The sequence below is a fragment of the Panthera tigris genome, chromosome D2 (assembly GCF_018350195.1).
Source record: "Panthera tigris isolate Pti1 chromosome D2, P.tigris_Pti1_mat1.1, whole genome shotgun sequence".
In the NCBI taxonomy this organism is placed as follows: Eukaryota; Metazoa; Chordata; class Mammalia; order Carnivora; family Felidae; genus Panthera; species Panthera tigris.
Genome location: NC_056670.1, coordinates 72,970,757 through 72,992,858, shown reverse-complemented (window position 1 = coordinate 72,992,858; position 22,102 = coordinate 72,970,757). Strand labels below are relative to the sequence as shown.

General features: G+C 49.6%; 1 protein-coding gene across 2 annotated transcripts in view; it reads right to left on the bottom strand.

The window, feature by feature from the left end:
* Positions 1-1,035: 1,035 nt before the first annotated feature.
* Positions 1,036-22,102, bottom strand: part of SLC18A2 (solute carrier family 18 member A2) — a 38,810-nt gene continuing 17,743 nt past the window's right edge. For both annotated transcript variants that reach the window (XM_042961264.1, XM_042961265.1), the window contains 6 exons: positions 12,700-12,778; positions 12,420-12,471; positions 11,473-11,536; positions 9,407-9,526; positions 9,131-9,264; positions 1,036-3,000 (listed from right to left, as the gene is read on the bottom strand). In XM_042961264.1, the coding sequence (XP_042817198.1) occupies positions 2,896-3,000; positions 9,131-9,264; positions 9,407-9,526; positions 11,473-11,536; positions 12,420-12,471; positions 12,700-12,778 (554 nt within the window). In that variant the 3' untranslated portion in view covers positions 1,036-2,895. The remainder of the gene's footprint in view (positions 3,001-9,130; positions 9,265-9,406; positions 9,527-11,472; positions 11,537-12,419; positions 12,472-12,699; positions 12,779-22,102) is intronic.

Here is a 22,102-nt window from a genome sequence, read left to right as displayed (position 1 = left end):
CTTCTGAAATAATTGTATTCTATTACATTCCTGATGTAATCTTGCTGCCATGCTATGTTATCAATAGCTAAAAAATAATAAAAAGAACTACCACAGAAAACAAGAATATCTTCATTTGCTAACCTCTGAACGAGGGGATTGGCTACATCTCTGGAATCATCGCCGGGTAGAATTCGGCCATGCAAACAAGGTCTTCACAAAGTCCTCTCTTGCTGAACAAAATTGCTAGTTTGAAATCAGCCTAAAAGCATTAAATTCCGGTGGTGGTTTTGTTTTTTTTCTTAACCCTATTAGGAATTAGACTGTTTTCTGCATTTCTGATATTTAGATGGAGGATTAGGTTAGACAAGCTGAACAACGTGTTAGCATTATTTGGGAATCAGAATTATGCTGTGAATTATCACTATGCAAAAGAGCTGCGTGATATATTTACTTTCATCAGATGTACTTGTTCACAGCAGTCAGGAAAACAATCTAACCTTAGAAATGCAGGGATAACTTACTGGGCTTTTCCACAATGATATTATGTGACTGGTTACAGATTTCAGTTGAAAGCAAATTTTGTTTCCAGAGCCAAAAAGTAGGGTTTCAGACTAACCTGGAGTGAATTTTACCTGATGCCTGTAAGCAGAGAAGAATAGTTCTTAATTAGGTATTCACAGTCAAGACAATACCTTAAAATGTATTTTATTCCAGCTATAACGTCTGGTTTATAAAGAAACACACACAGGCACAGTAGTGTTCAGAAGATTTATTAAGGAAACGAGCTAAAACAGGCACATACACTTAGCAGTCGAAAGAACTGAGTATTCTTCGCTACCTCATTAGTGGTTTTGTATCTGTTTGCCAGGTACAAACATAACCCACCTCTGCTCAAAAAAATCAAACGTTCAGGGAGCTGTATGTTCTTTGTTCTGATACACACATTAAAAGAAGAAAAAAAAAAAGCGTCACTTCATAGTTTTGCTAACCCCAGGATATCAGTCCTATAAAAGACCTTGCAATTTTACCCCCTCAGATATAATGGATACCTTTGCTGCTAAAACGGTTTTGAAAAACTCCCGTATCTTTTGTCTTCTCTCTCGAGATCAACAGTGGGCATGCCTCTGCCGGTCATTCTTGAAGAGACTGAAGCCTTAGAGGCAAGAATAAAATTGGAATAAAGCATTGTGGTCAGGGAGAGCCACAAACCCTCTAAGAGAATCAACCCGTAGCACGTTCCCCAAGGGGGTCCCCCAAGGGAGAAAACAACCGTAGGAGAGCGCTTCCCCATCCATCTTTACAGAGTCACAGATTTGTTTTAAGTTGCCCAAGGCAAGTATGTGAAGTTCATTTGCTTCCATCGCTGCCCTTGAAAACCAGATTTCAAATCATTCAAAACCCCACAGAAAAGCTTCCTAAAGCAAATGGAAACCGGATTAGCTACTTCTAGAGAATTACAAGGTTGAGGTTGAGGAGTCCTCGTTCTCAAGTTCTTGGCTCCTTGTCCAAGTTAACAGAAACACAGTATTAGCTTAACAAAGAACAGACATTAGGTAATTTCTGGTCACAGAGCTACAGAGTTCACAAGTATTTGCGACATTCTACACTATCCGCGCACTCCAATCACATCTACAAAACCTGATGTCAACTGACGATACTATTAACACAGTATTTGCTGTTGAAAAGGCACATCAATGTTGTCATGCTTAGAAAAACCACGTCGCACAACACTAGATACGAGAATACATACGCCTTTCTAGATGTTTGGGGTTTTTCTGTCTTTGAAAGGGGATGTGTCCTGACCACTTTTTTTTTTTTTTTAACCTGTTTTCCCTAATGTGATTCAAGATTTCTTTCCTCCATCTTCCTTTAAAATTTGTCGATTTGAACAACTTTCAGAAGTCTAAAAAATAATAGTTACAGTTGAAAATTTAACAGATACCTAGAAAACACTTGGATGGCCTCTTAGCAGGTCAAAGGTACATGGTCTGATTTTTTCACATCATAGCAGCGATTAGCCTTTTAAATGTCTAAAACTTGAACGAGACGTTAATATAGCTATCCTGCTTAATCTTGTCTGTATAAGGGATCTCTACCCTCACTTTTCTTTCATCCAGTAAGACAATCCAGTATATATCTTAAAGGGAAAGCTAGTTCTACAACTATACTTTGGGTGCTTTTCTCCGCTTTTGAACTATTTTCTAGTTTTCTCCTTCTGGCTCTAGTGCCTGCTGCCAGCCACGTGACTTGTAAACATGTAATTTGAAACCATCTGTTTCCAGGTAGATGGTTACACAGAAAACTAACGCCAGCTACGATTTATGGGTAAGTCCATAAAATGACGGACTCAAGTTCCTGTCCTCTGCATTTGAGATAACTAGCTTTTAACTCATAAATATGTTGATAGTAATTACAAGTTAACCACACGCAGCGTCACTACGTAATATGCTGTCTTATTTGATTCTGTTTTTCAGACTTCCTTCTGGTTTCTCAGTGTTGGAAGTGTCTCGGAGATAATGTGTGCTTTAATTTTAAACACCCATTACCAATATTCAGAAAAAATATACGATTCTTTTGCCCAAGTGTTTATGAATGTAAGTTTTTTAAAAATTATATTTGATTTGGATTCAAATATTTATAGATTTACACTATATTTCGTCAAAATATATTGTATAATATTGAATAAAATCAAATACATAAAATAAAGTTTTCAACACTATTTATACAAACCCCTAGAAAAGCTGCTTTTTCTTTATAAGGCTGTTGGCAATTGATCACAACCACGGAGAAGAATGAATAACCTTTGGTTGTTTGGCTTTCGCCAGGGGCGATGGTGAGACTAAGTTCTGGAGAAGTCATTTCACTGGTAACACTGTTTTGTACAAGTAAATACTTTGACGACTTTTGAGGATCTCAGTCACTTTCGGATTCTTCATCCTCACCTATCGGATACGACTGGATGTTATTCTGGGTGTACATCTTTGTCTTAATGGGGCAGTTGTGATCCATGAGAATAGCCTGAAAGACAGCAGAGTGCACATACGGTGATCTTGTTTCACAAAGATAAGACGGTTTTCACCTACCATTTTTGACCATCACTAGTTTGAAGGCTGTAGATGGCACCACCCCGTGGGAACCAGTCCTTAGGGGCAACTGCCAGGTTGCCTGGCCCGGAAGCTGCGGAGTTGGACGCTCCAGGAGGATCCCAGGCAACAGGAGAGGCTGCAGAAGTGGTTTCTGCCTGGGCCACGGGCACCCTAAAGCCATGCAGCAAGGGCTTATGCGGGTTACGTTTAGGAAGAGTTCTTTTTTTGGTTTGTTTGTTTCTTTTTCAGAGAAAGAGACATCATGAGTGGGGGAGGGGCTGAGAGAGAGGGAGACACGGAATCCAAAGCAGGTTCCAGGCCCTCAGCTGTCAGCACAGAGCCCAAGGCGGGGCTCGAACTCCTACACCGCAAGATCATGACCTGAGCCGAAGCTCTACGCTTAACCGACGGAGCCACCCGGTCGCCCCCGTTTAGGAATTCTGTTTGGAATCTCGGAATTGGGGGGATGCTGGAGTCACACGGCGCCAACTGTTCACTGTGGCAACACCCTTAATCGGCACGCTCTGTCCCTAACGAGGCAAACTCCCACGCTGGAAATGTACCTCCACTGTGTATGTATGTGGATCTGGTTCTGATCGCAGCCATCTTCGCAGGCTGCCCTTCCGGTATTTTCAGACCACAGCCACAGTCCCTTAGATTTCCCTGCACTAGACATCACAGGGCCCGTACGTTTTCATAAATGGCATTTCCAGAGCACCTCTCCTCCAAATCCTAGAGGTCTTCCTCTTGTCCAAATAAATGTAGGATTTAAAAAAAAAAAAAATTCCTCTGATGCCCATAAAAATGTTATGCCTTCTCACTGTCACTAAAAATGTAAAAAACAGCCCATTGATCCTCAATCGATAAACCCATGCAGTCATTATTCTCTTGAAAGTGTGCAGACCAAGCATGTAGTCTGAGAAGACAGCCGTCCCTTATCGGACCCGGACCACGCTGAGCATTCCTGCCACAGCACCGCAGCTTCACGAGAGCCCCACCTGGTAGGCGGGTAACCCTGTGCGGGCACAGAGATCAAAGAACGTGACCAGGGATGCACCGCTGGGAGGGGACAGATGCGTGCCAGGCAGCCTTCTGCCGCGGTCTACTCTCGCAGGGCTCTGGGGCGGAGGCAGAAAAGGGCCAGAGCACGGCAAGGGGACGCTGCGTGCAACTGAAGGAGATGCTCCCATCAGGTGTGTTTTCTGGACTTTTCTTCCAAGTAAATAATTCCCCCAAGACCTTGTTGTGAGGTGTGAAAATCTACATGGAAACATTTCTCTGTTGATACGAGCCCACTGAAACCTATCTTTGTGTTTGTCCACTACTCCCCGCCACCCCCCCTCCCCCAGGTCCCGCTCTACACATTTGAGACCTTCTGTAACTCCCCTCAGTGCTAACCCACGTATCATTTCCTGAGAGAATCTACAGTGATCTGCCTGGGTGACATGTTAAGATAAAGGACTTCCGTGACCCTGTAAGTCAGGCCGCCAGCTCAAACTGTCAGCTGCAAAATTTAACACTGTTTTTATACTTTTTGCCAAGTGAATCGATACGTGCATTTAATAAGGAGCTCGATGTCTAAAACTAAGTAACTGAGGCAACAGACATGGTACCCCAGGACCATTCTCCCAGCGTTTAACCCCCAAAGAGCACATCTCATCTCCCCAGGTTAGTGATCCTCAAAGAAATCTCGCTAATCACCAGGGGGCGAGGGGAAGGGAGAGTTAAACATGAAATTCCAGTCGGCTCCCTAACCCTTCATGACGATGGTGTCCACACGCTAGGAGAAGCACCGTCTCAGCGATGAGGCATCATCTAGAACTACAGAGGGCCCTACGGCTGACGACAGCTCGCTGGGCACCTGCTTGCATGCCCCCGAGGTCCTGTACCAGCAGGTCAGTGACCTTACTGCATAGGAAGGGCAAGTCCCACAGCGGGGATGAAGTGCTGTGGATGAAGTGCTCAGGGAAAGCTGTACAAGAGACGGGATACCAGCTGAACCTCGAAGGGCGGAAAGGGTGTGCACAGCGAAGGAGCTGGACGTGAGCACGGCATAGATCATCTACTAAATGAGACACTATGTAAAACAGGGACACTAAGTAAGCCGGCCTGGCCACCACAGAGGTCTGATGATGAGGTACACACGGCGAGATGGTAATTAGAAAGCCCACCCGGCACCAGACTGCAGGGCCTTGAATGCCAGGCAAGGGACCTTGACCTCTGGCCCACAGGCAGTAAGACAGCCTTGGGACGGATGGCCATCGTTCGACCCTCTTCGTAACCACCTTCTCTCTCTTGGTTCAACCATCATTAGACCTGACTCTGCATATATGCAGACTTAAGGACCCCCGAAACCTAACGCTGGGCACGACTGTATGGCAGTTCTATTTTTATAATAACGTCTACGTGACCAAAGAGGCCAGGCAGCATACGTAGTATTCCCAAAGGGCCAGGAAGAGAGAGGCGTGAACAGGATGCAGCTGGTAAATCAAGTGCATGGGGGGTCACGAGGGCCGCCAGGTAATTTAAGCCGGCTCTCCGTGCCACTGCTGGGCAACAGAGGCGTGTCTGACTCCGGACTGAAAAGAGAAAGGAGGAAGTTCTTTGAACTCAGAGCAGAGCCCAGTCACTGAGAGCTGAACCCCAGCCCCTGCCAGATGCCTGGTTTCTTATCAGACACAGAGTGAGGATCTCCAAAGCGGTAAAAGCCTTGTTGGACTAAATGAAGTATATAAATGAAGCAAATACACAGCTGGAACATTGAGACAATAAAAACTGAACAGTAAGCCCTCCAGGCTTCGAGATTTTGAGAGCTACCAGGCCTGAATGCTAGAAAGTTTTATTTACTGTATCTTAAAAAAAAAAAAAAAAAAAAATGGTGAGGGTTTTGCACATCAACTACATGAATGCCCCACAGAGGGACCCATTTCTATAAATAGATGATAATACTCAGGTTCTTGCCTGGCCCCTGCATTCAGAAAACAGGGTGGCTGGAAGGACCCTGAAACAATGAGGAGAAAGGCCGGAGCCACCCAGGAAAAGCAAGCTGCAATCCCAAACCCCTACTTTCCTGTCTGGGCCACCACTAGAAACTTCAAGAGTAAGTTGTAAGAAATGTGCCCCATCTTTAAAAATAATTCTTGGGGCGCCTGGGTGGCTCAGTCGGTTAAGCGTCCAACTTCAGCTCAGGTCACGATCTCGCGGTCTGTGAGTTCGAGCCCCGCGTCGGGCTCTGGGCTGATGGCTCGGAGCCTGGAGCCTGCTTCCGATTCTGTGTCTCCCTCTCTCTCTGCCCCTCCCCCGTTCATGCTCTGTCTCTCTCTGTCTCAAAAATAAATAAACGTTTAAAAAAATTTTTCTTTTTTAAATAATTCTTTAACCTGGAAAAAATATCCATTCCAGCACACAGCCATCCTCAACTGGGTATTCTGAGAATCACGGGCTGCACGTCACTGTCGTAGAACACAGTTGTCCTCAAATGGCAGAGTGGAATTTCTTACACTTGCAGAGGAACAACAACAAACAAAAAAACAAAACAAAAAAAGCCAGAAGTCGAGGATACCAAACGGAAGAAAAACTCAAGCGCTCTCACGCTAGTTCATGATTGTGTGATTTGGGACCCATGAAAACAGCTTTAGATCTTTCAATATAAAATAGCTGAAGGCTATTCAGAAGGCCGCCTAATGAAAGAATGATTTGCTCAGGCTTACATGCCTTATTCTGGCTGCCCGCCTGCCTTTGGTAACTGCTGATCCTGAACGCCCGCACTTGTCGGTATTGGATTCTCTCAAGTGGGCAGTAATCAATTCTGTCTCCTCCCTGGCACACTGCTGTCCCGGCCTCACTCCCCCTTATCATTAGGTGTCTTCCTGCCCCGCTTGCTCAGGGAATAGGCAGCTGCTGTTGGCCACCCTCAAATGTTGCCATTACGCGAGTCAAATGGAATCCAATGTGATGCCTTCAATTATGGGCCTCAGTGACGGGCAGCGAGATGCACATTTTCTCAGGTTTTTAATGATTCATCTTGCTAGGCACTTATTACGGATTTTTGACATTTTGCAGCGAAAGTGCCTTTCGGGAAGCCTACAATTTTTGCTGCCTTGCCTTTCAAGATTGTCTCTTCCGCTCCCTTCGGCATTTCGCTTTTTAAATGAACAAAAGTGCCGATTTAACACGAGGGAAGAGAAGGGGTGCTGAGGTCGGCCTTCTGCCAGTCATCACGTGGACTCCAGGGCAGCAGCTGGCCCGGGGGGTTGTCCCCCTCTACCCCCCATCCCCTGACCTCACTTATTTCTTCCAACACCTCAGATAAGCCACCACGCTGACGCCGACACACGGCACAGCGGCCACTAACGTCTGCTGCTTGGCTAAGGAAGCCCATTCAGCAGTTCGGAGGTCTCAGGAGCAAAAGGAAGCTTTCGCCTCACAGGAGGGAGAAAGGGAGGACACCAGGGGGCCTCTGGACCGACAGTAAATCAGGGCGTTAGGTAGAAGCAGGAAAGCAGTATGAGGTAGTGCTGGAAATAGTAATGCACTTATCGAGCATCCACTGTAGTAAGCACAGGGCTAAGCACTCTGGGATTCTTAGCTGAATCCTTACGACAACCCAGTAAGGGAGATGCTATCCTGTCCCCACATGACAGTGTGGCTCCAAGGCCACCACTAGCTCTTCATTACTTCCCAAGAATCTTATTAAACAGTCTCCTGGGTGAAAGAACTTGTAGGCGATTTTGTCTTTGTGTTTTTTGGTCCAAAAAGGGTTGGGAGTAACCCCCTTTTCCGACCCCGATTTGGGCAAGCTACCATGCGGGGCTCAGGCGAGGAGACGGGTAGGATGAACAGTAAAGTGCTACGGTTGCTCAGAAGTGGGGCCATGTAAGCAAGAGGAAGGAAAGAAGAGGTGATTTCCGTCGGAATATTTCCACACCTTCCCCTCCTCTTCTTTCAAACGGGTCATGAGTAATACCAAATTATCCAGTTAAATCCTGTATAATAAAGGGCACACGATAGAGTGATCAGTGTTGAATATACTTTTTCTGAAAATATTTTCAAAATATATTGAACAAATTAATGAATACAAAGAACACCCCAGACAAATAAAGGCTGCACGTAACCTAACTTCAGAGTCTGTGTCTGTTTTGAGACCCACTCTTTGGGGAAAATCGTAACAGGGAAGTTCAAGAAATGCCAAAGCGTCAGACCCATTTCCGTTCACCCGTCAGAAAGAACTTCTGGTGTGCCCCCAAGAGAGCATCACAAGTGAACCTCATATCCACTCCTCATCACAAAAACACCATCTCCCCTCGCCTCCGTTATCTCCTTCATTCTTAACTTAAGCCTCCACTCTCATCCTGCTAGACGAGGGTCTGCCACCACGGGAGGTTTTAAAACCCAGCAACACCATCACCAGGGATGAACGCTCATCAGGTTAAAACGACTAATGCATTCTGAAATTCAAGTTTAGAACCAGTAAGTTCTAAACACTTTATCCTCGATACCATATCATTTAGTTTGATTCTGGTTATGAAACTGTGAATTTAAAGGTTGCACATGCTCACGTGTGCCCAAAGGTACATATACGATAGTTTCCCAAAATGCTCTGTTATCTACACCAAAACCATCTCCAGAATCCTACGCAGTAAGAAAGAAAACACTATTACTGAAAGCCGTAAGGCTTAGGAGAAAAGCAAACGGCACCCAAAATGGCTCATCTCAGGACTTGGTGCAGGAAGCAAAAAAAGTTCTATTCAAGATTTTCAAGAACTAAAGGCAATTACATTTAACTACTCCATGTCTGGTTGACAAAAGAGCTATACAGACTGCTATTCTATGTACCAAAACATCACCTCACTCTTCACATTTATAAACATAATGTTTGATACAGTAAAAGAGGTATGGCCTATGCGGTATAAACGCCAAAGGAACTCTGACCCTTTATGTTTGGGGAGTTCTGCCCCAAAGGAGCAGAAATATATTTTCTAACTACGCCATGAAGGAACCGTCCAGAAGACCATGCCAACACGATCAAGAAACACTAGAGTTGCGTCCTAAAATTCTCTTACCATTTTTTCTTCCTTGGCAGGTGGACTTCGAAGGAAAAAGCAGAGAGGAGCAAAAAGAATATCAATTATTCCAATGATCGTCATGAGCCACGGAAATCCGATCGCCTTTGCGATAGCCCCACCAGCCGAGGGACCTTTCGGGAAACAGAGAAGGAAGATAAAGCTCTCTCCAGATGCCTCACAGACGGAAAGACACCAAAGTTTAAACAGTTTCCGGTCGGCATTATCACGCATCGAGGTGAAAGCTTGTTTTGAAAGGTCAGTGTCCTTCCTTACCTATAGCATATCCCATACAGAAGGCCACGTCCGCAATGGCATAGACGCTCCCGTAGACAGACACGTGCCGCAGGTCTACCAGGTAGCCCATGATGGGCATCATTGAGGAGTCCACCATTCCTGTGCACGGGCAGGGAACACGGTCTATAGAAAACCGACGCGGCCCGAAAACGCGGCGAGCGTCAGTGTCCCGACCCCCCCACCCCGCCAGCGGCTCCCCTTCTGTCATCGCCCCCTGTGAGTCTCAAGGCAGGCTCCCCAAGGCACACCCTTCACTGAAGACAGGCTGCAGGCCGCTGGGGCTGGGACTGGAACCCAGGCCACCTGTGCCTGTTCTCCCGCTGGCCCCGCCTGGCCCCCACCGTCTGAAGGGCCCCACCTTCCAGCAGAGGGCACCCCGTCCTCTGGTGACTCACAGACCAGGCTTCACATCCAGTGGGGCGCTGGCTACTGGCTGTGTGGCCCCTCGCCTTCCTCCAGCCGGTGCTTTCCAGATTAACTCTCTCCGGGTTCCGCAGCCCCTCACGTTCCCCCAGGGGGCACACCTACAAGCCTCACACACTCCCCTCCCCATCTACACCTCGGCCTCACACTCAGACTATGAGAATAAGTTGGAAAGTATCAGGGAAGATGGGAAGGAATCAGAACACGAGGGCGTCTGAGGGGTCACCGTGCCCTGCTCAGAGAACAGACTGAAAGAGGTCTGCCAACCCCGGGAGCTTAAACAATCACCACCACTAAGGCCGGGGTCAGAATCTCCTAGCTCGTGAACAGTCAGGGACAGGCAGAATAAACAAAGAACAAAGGAAAAGCATGTGTGCTCAGAGTCCTGGGCTCACGTCCCTGGCGGGATGGGCATGGCCATTCCTCATGTAGCTGAACACTGGTTTCCCCATCCATAAAATGGGGCTGAAAACAATCAGCTAAAATGAGACCCCATCTGTGGACACCACCAGCAGACCAGTCAAACGTCCATTCCCTCACCTCCACCTACTACTAGAGGCTAGAAGAGGAGGGACGTTCCTTCATTCAATCGGTATTTGTTGATCACCGAATATGTGCCGCGTGCTGGGGACGGGGACGGGGTGAACAAACTGGACAGAAGAGGTGGACGGGCCCCCGAGAGCTCAAAAATGAATTCCAGTTGTCACTGAAGCCATGAGGTGCCGTGGGAGGGCAAACCTAACCCGCCCGGGGAGTCCCCAAAGGCTCCCTTCTGTCTTTTCCACTGCACCAGTCAAAGCTTCAGTTCTTGCCTTTAGCAACTGTGACAGATTTAGCCCTTACTTTTATGACGACCAATCTGTATATTTTAAATGAGAAACAAAGGTATCCTATTCATGCAAAATATTAACAAGATTGTTTCCAGCATACATGGTTCTTCACGTCCAAAGACCCCGTCCCCTTTGCCGGTGAAAATTCCCGCAGCACGGGTGGCCGTCGATACACCAGGCCACCTTTTCTGTACCGGACCTTATAAAAAATATACGTGAAGTCTCTGTCCCCCGGGTTCTCATCTGTGCACAGATCTGAGCCCAAACAAAGGTGCTCTGAGTGAGGGGGTTCTCTTGTTTGCCCAAGGGCAGCAACAGAGTATCCGTTTGCTTCTGTAAATAGCAGTGTTTCTACAAATACTGGCTTTCGGAAAATAAATGACTAGTATGTGAAAGCAGGTATCTATCTGTAGACAACTGACAGGCGGTACTTGAGTTTGGCAGCCCACAGCCTCCTCCCGAGCTCTAGAAATTTTAGGTTGATGGGGCGCCTGGGTGGCTCAGTCGGTTGAGCGTCCGACTTCAGCTCAGGTCATGATCTCGCGGTTCGTGAGTTCAAGCCCCGCGTCGGGCTCTGTGCTGACAGCTCAGAGCCTGGAGCCTGTTTCCGATTCTGTGTCTCCCTCTCTCTCTGACCCTCCCCCGTTCAATGCTCTGTCTCTGTCTCAAAAATAAATAAACGTTTAAAAAAAAAAAAAAGAAATTTTAGGTTGAGGAATGATAGATAGTCTGCCCCAATAAGAGGAAATCTTTCTGACTAACGGGGAAAAGAAAGTTCTACAGGTGACTTACCAATTGCAAAACCGACTCCAAAGTTGGGAGCTATGAGTCCGTAAATGTTTTTTGCGAAAGGAATCTGTAAGAGGAAATACCCGTCACGCTAAAATCATGACATCCAATGTAAAGCTTCTGGGAAAAGCCTAAAGATGGGTCTTCTCTGGCCTGGTTTGCGTGTTCCCTTCTGAAGTGGGAACTAGGGGGAAGAAGGAGGATGGGGTCTGGGGAGAACTGGGTCCTCCAAGATCTCAGAAGTTGAACCTGAAATGGGTTTTGTGACCACCAAGAACAGCCTCGTCAACTGCTGTAGTTAAGACCAGCCCAGACCACGCTCCATTTCTGACAAGGGCCAGAAGGCCTCACTTGGGGGTAGATACCGGCTGTTGGTAGAAGATGTGTTGTTCTAGAAAAAAAAATCTTGCTACTGTTTCAGGCTAGTCAGCTCAAAGTGTTTAAAGACGCTGTAATATTGACGATGAGGGGGGGTTGGGGAAGTGAAATATAACTATGCAACCAACCGTCCTAAATAACCTGCAGCTGACCTAGAATGTAAATGTATCCCTTGGAGAACCTTGTCCAATATGTTTAAGAGGATAAAAAATTGGAGGAAAATTGAAAATGTAATAAAACCAAATATCGGGGCGCCCGGGTGGCTCAGTCGGTTATGCGTCCGGCTCTGCATTTCGGCTCAGGTCATGATCTCCCCGGGGGTTCGAGCTCCACGTCAGGCTCTGCGCTGGCAGTGTGGAGCCTGCTTGGGATTCTCTCTCTCTCTCTTCCTCTCTCTCTCTCCACCCCTCCCCCTGCTTAGGTGCACTTTTTCCCTCAAAACAAAAAACATAAAAATAAAAATAAAAAACAGACAACAAACTTCACTCTGCTCTAAAATGCTTCCTGGTGATTCTTGCCCAAAGCGAAAGTTTCCTTTCGAGACCACTTGTCAAGGAAGGTCTTTTACTCACACATAAAATGCTGATTCCGACAATTATCATTCCCAGAAGAGCACAAAGCCACCTGTCAAAAGAACAAAAAAGCACCTTCCATAAACGACCGCTCCCATTCCCACCCCTGCCAAATTTTCAACAGAAATCAGGACAATTACTTATGAAAACTCGGGTAGAAACAGCCAGAATTGGCTTAACAGAACGACATTATACTGATGAAAACTCAGGTCGCAACACCCAGAACTGGCTTCACAGAACATTATTCCGACAGAGTGAGAGCAAGCGGTACTCGTCTTACCTCCCCATTTTGTGTGCGAGCATCCCAAAAATATTGGTTCCGAGGAGATAAGAGACACTAGCCGGCAAGAAAGCAATGCCTGTAAATTTATGGAAAGGACACCTTATCAGCACTGATATCAGTCAAGTGTTGGAAAAAGTAATAACTGTCAGACATCACAATGGCGATCAGAGCGGATGAAAGAAGGCCTGAGGCCTGCACCCCGGCAGCTAATATCCGGCGGCTGACGGAGCCAGACGGGACCCCACGCGGCTCCTCCGTCCTCACAAAGCCGCCAGACGCTCCAGAAACGAGATGCGTCCCTCTATCAACGGCTTCATCTCGCCTCCGTGCCTGCCTGGTGGCGGCCTCACCCACGGACGCACGCGGGCAGCTTCCGCCGCGGGAGCCCGGCCACTGTGCTGCCGCACGTGCGGTGAGCGGCGGTGGCACCGCCCCCGTCCTCATCCCTTCGTCACTTTGCCACAGGAGACACGGGCATTGAGAAAGACCAGGGAACGTGAAGAGAAGGACAAAGGAAAAGTTAAAGTCACCCCAAAGTCCATCGCTCAGGTACTGAGCACGGTGATTCCCGCTCCGTAGTCTTACACACACGAGTTTACACGCACACAGATGCACGGGTGCGCGCAGGATTCGGGTTTTTTAAGAACAAAACAAGACGTGGGATTATACTCTTGTGCTGCAGCTACATCCTTTTTTATTTTATTTTTTTAATGTTTATTTATGCATTTTGAGAGAGCGCGAGCATGAGCAGAGGAGGGGCAGAGAGAAAGAATCCCTAGCAGGCTCTGCACTGTCAGCACAGAGCCCAAGGTGGGGCTCGAACTCACAAACCTAAGAGATCGTGACCTGAACAGAAACCAAGAGTCGGATGCTTAACCGATCGAGCTACCCAGGCGCCCCTCCATCCTGCTTCTTTCAATTAGCTTTATGAACATCTTGCCAGGCCTAAAAAAAAAAAAATGAACGTCTACGCGGTCATTTTTTGTGTGTGGCCGAGTCACGCGACTGACGTTTTCATGTCTAAGGTTCAATGCTCTCCCGGGGACTTGGCGGCCCCGGCCAAGCCTGTGCCAATATCCGGCTGCTGGTGGCAGTGGTTGCTTTGGAAGTAGTCTCTGTGTTGAACAGAAAGCCCGACGCGAGTCAGACCAGCCTGGCCGCTAGGGATCTGTCCATACCAGCTCCGTGTGGTCCCCATCTGTTATCAGGACAATGGGATGGTCTCCTCCCAAAGATGGCGTTTTTCCTGAACTCAGTTACACCAGATTTGATTCTAAGCCTCGCCCACAAATGGCGAACGCCGCTTCGTTCTCAGTCACACAGCCACACACGAGCTAGACGTGCCCAGAAGGTTAAACGCCATCAGCTGGGATGCACTGTGCTCAAAATGCACGGGGCCCAGGGCCTTTCTCGGCCCCACGGCTCAGCAGCACGCACACGTGCACGCACGCACGCACACGCGTGACCTTGCCTCTTCAGGGATGCAGTGGCCCTTCCCCGCACCTCCATAAGCACTAATGCAAGCCACCAAACTCTCCAGAGAGGCTGAGCCTTCCAGCACAGTAGCGACTTCAAAATGATTAGGTCCAGGAGCTAAATCCAAAACCAAGCCACTCCAGGCTTGGTGACCTGGGAAACAGTAACAAAGAGCAATCTCATTTCATGTTCCAGGAAACCATTTCTGTCACGCTTGGCAACATCGGCGGCCAAATAATCGCGGGATGTAATTGGATTCAGCGAACGTTACTGATAGCGCGGGTCTGGCTCAGGGCGAAGACAGTGACCACAGTGTGGCTCTGGCCACCACGAGAGCTTCAAAGCAAGGAGCCAGACGACGTCTGAGCTGGAACGCGGCTACGCCAGGGACGGAACAAAGGTACGTATGCCGTGCTCTGGGGACCCAGAAGCTCCCCAAAGCAGCTGGCGATTAAGCCTAACCTTGCACGCCAGGTAGTAGGCTTAGTGTGGAGACGTTAAGAAGCCACGAGGGCCGTTGTGTCAGGATGAGTATGTATGGGGTTCAGGGATGGGTAAACGAACGAAGAAAGCAAAGGAAAAGGTAAATAACAGCACGGGCACCATGATGAAGAGACACCAACATCGGGCCTCCGTGTCGGGGAAACAGAAGGGAAGTGGCGGGGGAGGGCCCAGACCCCATCTAAAGAGGCGACTGCTGCTCTGGAAGATTGAGGTCCCAGACTGGAAGATCCAATTTTTCCAGGAGAGATTGAACTCTAGATTCTTACAGGAAGTCTCTTGAGCTTTTCAAATGCTGGCAACTAATTTTTACGAACATAAAGCGCTCGCAAAAACCAAAACCTACCTACGCGCGGAACTCAGTCAGTCCACAGACTGAGGGCCACCTGCTGTAAACCGGGGCCCAAGGAAGTGGACTGTGAACAACCCAGCCAGGGGCCCCATTTCGGGTAAATCCTGACGTCGGGAGCAAGGCACGGGATGATGCATCTCTGAAGGCACAGCTTCAAAGCAGGGTCGCCAACATGCTCGGGGGGGGGGGGGGGGGGCGGGGAGCCACAGATGAGCTCCATCTTCCTGACCCACGAGGGGGGTTGCTGAGCTCACGCGTGAGACCTGGGAGTGGGGGCACCCCCCACCCCCGTTTTCCATAGATGGCAAAACGGCCTCAGGCCGCAAACTCCAGTTTCAAGATCCTCAAGCAAAAAGCACTGGGGGTAAGCCATGAAACAAGAGGTTCGTTTCAGCTCGAAACACACCAGCTGAGGCTCCAGGGGGTCCCCGTGACCTCACGGGGCCCAAAAGGCAGCGCATCTCATAGGAAGGCTCTGAGGAGCAGACGGCAAATGGCCCTCCCTGTCCGATCCCTCGGCCCTGTCCTCCGCGAGAGCTCCACCTTCCTTGTACCTGACCCTGGCCGGCCGGCCTTCCCCACATCGGTGAGCTCCTGGTGGGCAGGGACCCCTTCATCTGTTCCCACAGCCCAGCTCCGTGGCGGCCCAGGGGAGGCGCTCAGAACACGGCCGACCGCTTAGAGGAGAGGGTCCCGTGCGAGGACATTCGCTTCCCACGACCGACAGTCTCGAGGGAGGCTGCCATCCCTTGAAGGCAGGCACCGTGTGTCCAGCCGCCGGCCTCCTGGGGGTAAAAGCCTGCACTGCGGTCTGGAGCCGGAGTCCTCCTTTCTGGAGCTTCCAAACTGGGGGCAGGGCCACGTGCTCTTTGGACCTCCGGCTCTAAGCTCCCGATTGCCGTTGCGACACGGCTTCAGCATCCCCCGCGCTGCCGGGGCCCCCGTCGCATCACTCAACCCACAGAACCAGCTCTGGGAACTCGGCCCTCGGTGCGCCCCTCATGGCACCCCGCCTGGCGACTCAACAGGAGACCGTCTAGCTGTGCTCAGGGACCCGGGCTGGGAGCCCAGTGCCCTCCAGACAGCTCTTTAAAGATGGCTCCAACTAGGGGCGAGTGTCCTAACGCCAGGCCCTGAGCTTCCCATCACTTCCACCCACTGGTCCTGGGGTGCATCCTGGAGCCAAGAGAAACTGCCTTCGACCTCCACCCCCCGGCCGGCCACCACAGCAAGAAAATGCAGCCGACCCACTCCTTGGCTTCCCCAGTGAAACCCCACCGGGGCTCCGGTGGCTCCCAGGGACTGGCCATCTCCTGCCACTCCTCCGTCCAAGTTCAAGCCACTTCTCCACCTTGAAACACGGTGCACAGAATCGCCCCGGCCCAGCTCCGTGCCGGTGCACAGCACCTGAGCACTCGCGGCTCCAGGAAGGGAAGAGGGACCGAGCGCATCACGGGGCCGGCCCCTGCTCTGCACCCCGAGAGCCCCAGCTCACACAGCCCTCACAGGGCTCGTAGTGCACCGACCTGTGCCCCCACCAGGGCCCTGCCTCGTCTCCACGGGCGTCTTCAACCCTACGGCCCGACCCCACATTCTCACCGGAGGGATTCCTTCATGTCCCTTCAGAACTTCGTCGGTACCTGTGGGGGGATCTTTTTGAACTGTCATCAACTGGGCATCTTTGTCCCTCCAAAGCCTGTATCACCTGCAAAGGCAACAAGAAGTCTGTGTCGGCCCTTTCCTGACTCAAAGAGAGAAGTGTGGACCGGCCGGCCCGCACACAGTGCCTGGGGCCACACGTGTGAGTGAGCCTGTCCTTCTGCTGGGCCGCTGCTCTCCCTGCGGGGTGCCTGCACCCCCCTCAGTCACCTCTGCGCGTACCACAAAGCTCACCCACGGGGGTCGTCTGCCCACCCCCGCGCTTTCATGGTAAGCCTGGCTTTGACCACGGGCTCGACGGGCTCGGGAGGGAGAGGCTGAAACCACAACGGAGCCTACAAGGAGCCAATGCTGGACCTGCAGCCCCAGAAGTGACTGTAGGAAGGAGTCCTCGGACTTCTCCCGAGCCCTTCCTGATGTCCCCAAGGGCTCAGTCTGGAACCAGGATGGGGCAATAGTCCCAGTTTGCCCTGTGCCAAGGGAGGCTCAGGAGGCTGAAGTCCTCACATCCTGGAGCCACAGCATGCTGGCAATCATCCTGTCCTTGAGTACCCAGCCAGGCTGGCACAGGACGTGCCCCAAGGTCATGGCTGCCTGGGAGCAGAGCGGGTCCCCGGCCGAGCACGAGAGTATCCTAGCCTCCATCCCACACTGCACCACCACGTCTCCTTAAAGAGCCAGAAGAAAGAGTTTGGCTCCACTCTTCTCTGGGGCCCATTCCTTAGAGCTTAAGTTTCCCCTTAGGGTCGGTAGGCCTCACCAGGAACAGGGTCACCAAGCCTCCGGGTGCTGGGGCAGGGTGCGGGGGGTGTCATTTGACCCAGACTTGACGTAAAGGGAGACGCCACGAAGTGATTCTCTTTCCACCGACCCAAACTCAGGGCCACCCCCAAATGGCAGCACAAGGGGCCGGGGGGATGGGCTCACACGGCCACCCTCTGGAACACGGGTGGGCTCCCATCTACCTCCTCTAAAAATCACGGCCATTCATGCAGCGTTCAACAAGAGCAATCATGGGCCACCCACGAGGCTGCTTAAGACTGTTTTGCCTTGGCTTCAAATCTTACGGTCTTTCTCCAGAAATGACGAGGGAAGCAGAAGGGCAGGAGGGAGCCCACACAGGACCCTGCAGCACAGCAGGGGCCCGAGCTGCCCCGGGGCCTCCTCCGGAGGACGGCCGTGCCCCGTGCTGGCGCTGGGTCCTCACTTCCACCCTCGGTCCTCGCACCCCGTCGCCCACGGCGCCCTCCTCACGAGGCTCAGGGGGGCCTGCGGGGCTCCGGGGAGGTGGGCCCCAAGCTGCAGAGCTCATACAGGAGCGGTGCTCCCTTCACACGTGCTGTGCTCCCCTCACACTGGGGGCGATACAGCAAAGCAGGTACAGATACGGGACTCTCTTGACGAGACGCGAGCCCATCTCTGAGACCGGAAGGAAATGACCTCACGGTGGACAGGTGCAGCGAGCCGAGGGGCTGGTGACCATCTGGCCTGGGAGATAAGCCGCACAGAGGATGCTGACGAAATCTAGAAGGCCCGCAGCCTGCTATCTAACCCGGAAGGCCCAGGCCGCCGAGGGCCTTTCAGGACTTTATAAAGAAAGCCTCAGGCTGTGTCTGGAGAGGGAGCGGGCAGGTGAGCGGAGGTGCCCTGCACACGGCCAAGGACGCATTCAGTCGGGAAGATAAGTCAGTCGGGCGGGAAAGAGCACTTGTAAAGGGACGCAGGAGCTCCACGGACTCGGTGCCCCAGGGCCACGGGCGCCTCCCGAAGACACACGGGAGGCCCAAAGCACCGCAGAGGAAGGCATCCTGATGCTAACAGCAGCAGCAAGACCTGAGGAGCGTCTCCCCATCTTTTGCAAAACTGCGATTAACTCGGGGTCGGGAGAGGGCCTTCGCTCTGCGAAGTGGGGTGCCCGCTCTGGGAGTTTGGAGTCCTTGCATTGTCTCCACTGCCAGGAGGTTCAGAGCCGAGTTTCTGCTTAAGGACTAGCCTTTCAGTTTTGCGCCCACGCTTTTTCCTCCTTCACCGAAGGACTCTTGTTGCTTGGGGCTTGGTTTTGGTTTGGTGACGTCATTTATGTGCCATAACGTCCCCCCCTTTTGAAGCACACAGTTCAGTGGCTTATACTAGAGTCCCAGGGTGGTACAACCGTGGGCATTATCGGATTCCAAAACACTTTCTTCACCCCAGTAGAGGAAACCCACACCCATTATCAGTCCCTCCCCATCCTGCCCCGCCCCAAGCAATTTGGGACTTTTTACTGAAGGATCATTTGATGAAAGAACACGGATCAGTGGCGAATCCGCGCAGAGCCCATAAGGACTGGGGTAGGGACAAGTCTGAACCAGGAAGCAGCATGTGACAGGACCCCCGCTGCAGAGGGAAGAGAAGGTTGCCTAAGGGAAGGTTTTAGGCACTAAAAATGGCAGCTTCGTTCAGAAGGGAGAGTCTCCACCCAAAGTGGCAATTTGTAAGCTGAAAGAACTCTGCAAAGAAAATAAATCCCCAGGAAGGAGAATCAATAAACTCTTTCTTTAAGAGGTGTGCGTGCAGGGACTAGCCTTGCAGATATTAAAAATGTTCTAAAGCTCCAGTAATCAAATAGGAGGGTATCGGCGCGGGAATTCGTGCCGACAAGTGGAACAGAAGGAAGAATCCAGAAACAGACTCAAGAACACACAGCTGTTTCAAGTATGACAAAGGTGGGAAAATTCAGGCGGACTCCTAGGAGCAACTGGCCGGTCATACGGCAAACAGTAACACCAGACCTGTATCACACACCGTATACCTAAACTAAGTCTGTGTAAATCCAAGTTTCATGTGAAAAACAAATCATAAGTTAGGGGAAAACATGCATGAAAAAATAATAGCATGGGAAAGGTCTCATCTGAGCTTCAGATGAAATGACAAGGACATGAAGGGTCAAGGGGCTAACCCTGACTAGTGGCATCTTAAATGATCTGAGTGGCGAAGAGAAGAGAAAAGAGAAGAGAAAAGAGAAGAGAAGAGAAGAGAAGAGAAGAGAAGAGAAGAAGGAAGGAAGGAAGGAAGGAAGGAGAAAGAGAGAAAGAAAGAAAAAGAAAAAGAAAGAAAAAGAAAGAAAAAGAAAGAAAGAAAGAAGAGAAAAAGAGAAAGAAAAGAAAAACAAAAGTCCACCTATAAAGTCAAAAGACAATACAACAAAAGCAATGTTTGTGAAACATCTGATAAAGGAATAATGTCAATATACAAAGAACAATTAAAATCAATTAGAAGACAAACATCTCCACATAAAAAATGGGCAAAGTATGTTATTCATTGACTTCATAAGAAATCCACAGTAAAGGAAATAGACATGGCTAATATATGAAAAGATGCTCAATTGCGTTCAAAAAACTTGTAAAAATACATCAAAATGAGAGTCCCCCGCCCACCCCTTTCTCACATATGCAGCTGGGGAAAGACTGAGAATACTGATATTAGTGCAAGGTTACCAAACATCTAACACCCACTGGACTTTCAGGAATTTTCCCTACAGATACATTTCCGAACATGAACAGGAATACAGGTGAGAATACTCTGCTGCACTATGGTTTCTAATTGGCAAAAACTGGAACTAACCCAAATGCCCAACCAAAGGAACCGGTTGAAAATTTATGGCCTAACTTTACAATAGAAAAATCCAACCATTAAAATGAACAATGGGCTTCCAGTTAACAGGGCAGAGTAAATCGATAGGTTTTCTTGTCCCATCTTCTGTCCCATTTGCCATTCCCATCCCAAAGTCCGTTCAAATTTTAGTAAAGGAAGCCCCATGCTCTCTCCTCTATGCCCAAGGCCAGACAAAATGAGATAGGAGAAAATGCAGTCAGAGAGGGAAGCAGCAGCAGAGGGACAGCAGTGATGGACACGACAGGGAACACTGGAATCTTCCATCTGCACACAGAGCAGCCAAAAAGAAGCAACACCTTTTGTGCCTCAAAACACAGGACACTCCGGGACTGAAGGCTCCGGGTACGGTGAATGTAAGGCTGAGGCAGTCAACTGGAAAGAGGGTTGAAAGGTTGTTTCTAGAGCAGTTGGACCGACCCCCCCCCCCCCCCCCCCCCACCCAGGGCCCCTGGGCAGCTCAGTCGGTTAAGCGTCATCGGCTCAGGCCTCGATCTCAAGGTTCCTGACATCTCACAGTTTGTGAATTCGAGTCCCACATCAGGTTCTCTGCTGTCAGTGTGGAGCCAGCTTCAGATCCTCTGCCCCCGCCTCTCTCTGCCCCTCGCCTGCTTGTGCTCTTTCAAAAATAAATACACATTAAAAAAAAAAAAAAGACCAGTTGGACCCCCAGCCCTCTCTCTCACACACTCACCCTCTCAGGAGACAGTTTCTTTAGAGAAAGAAGACGAAAATGGCCCAGGAACCCCAGGCAACATGGAGATCAGCGATTACATAAGACAATGAAATGGGGAGTGAGTGGAAGTCTTCCTACTAAGTGGTAAGAGGTTGTAATTTCAACAACCTTTCCACACACACACAAAACCACTCAGAGTGAATATGAAAGGGCTCTTGAAATTTAAAATATGATGACACCAATTATAACAATTCAATAGACAGTTTAGACAATGAAGATGAAGAAATCAATGGGAATAAGAAAAGGCAAAGTAAGAAATTACAAACATGAAACACCAAGGGTCCAATACTGAACCAATAAAAGTAACAGCAAAAGAGATAAAATGGAGTAGGGGAGAGGATTAATTAAAGAAACAATACAAAATGGTTTCCCAGAACTAAAAGAAACAGCTTCCCAGATGAACAGACTAACCAAGAAAGTTCCCAGTACAGAAGAAAACAGACCCCACTGCAAAAAATGTCACGGACACTCATAACCAGAGAGGAAGAGATCCTTCTAGCTCCTACAGAGGACGGGGAATGAGAAGGACACTGGCCTCCTCAATAGCAACCCTGGAGGCTAGAGCACAATGGGACAGTTGTCTCAAAACTGAAGAAAAGGGGCACCTGGGTGGCCCAGTCAGTTAAGTGTCCAACTTTGGTTCAGGGTTCATGGGTTCGAGCCCCACGCTGTCCTCTGTGCTGACAGCTTGGAGCGTGGAGCCTGCTTCGGATTCTGTGTCTCCCTCTCTCTGCTCCTCCCCCACTCATGCGTTCTCTCTCAAAAATAAGCACAAAAAACTGAAGGAAAATAATTTCCAACCAAGAATTATATACCCAAGTAGACTAAGTCAACCAAACATGAGAATAAAGATGTCTGCAGATATGTAGGATCTCAGAGAACTTTATCTGCCATGCACCAATTCTCAGGAAGAAGCTAGAGAATGTGTTCCATCATAATGATAGAGTAAACCAAGAGAAAGGAATATAGAAGGGAAGGATACAAGAAACAGTAGAGAAGCAAAGACGCCCAGATATTGGAAGAGG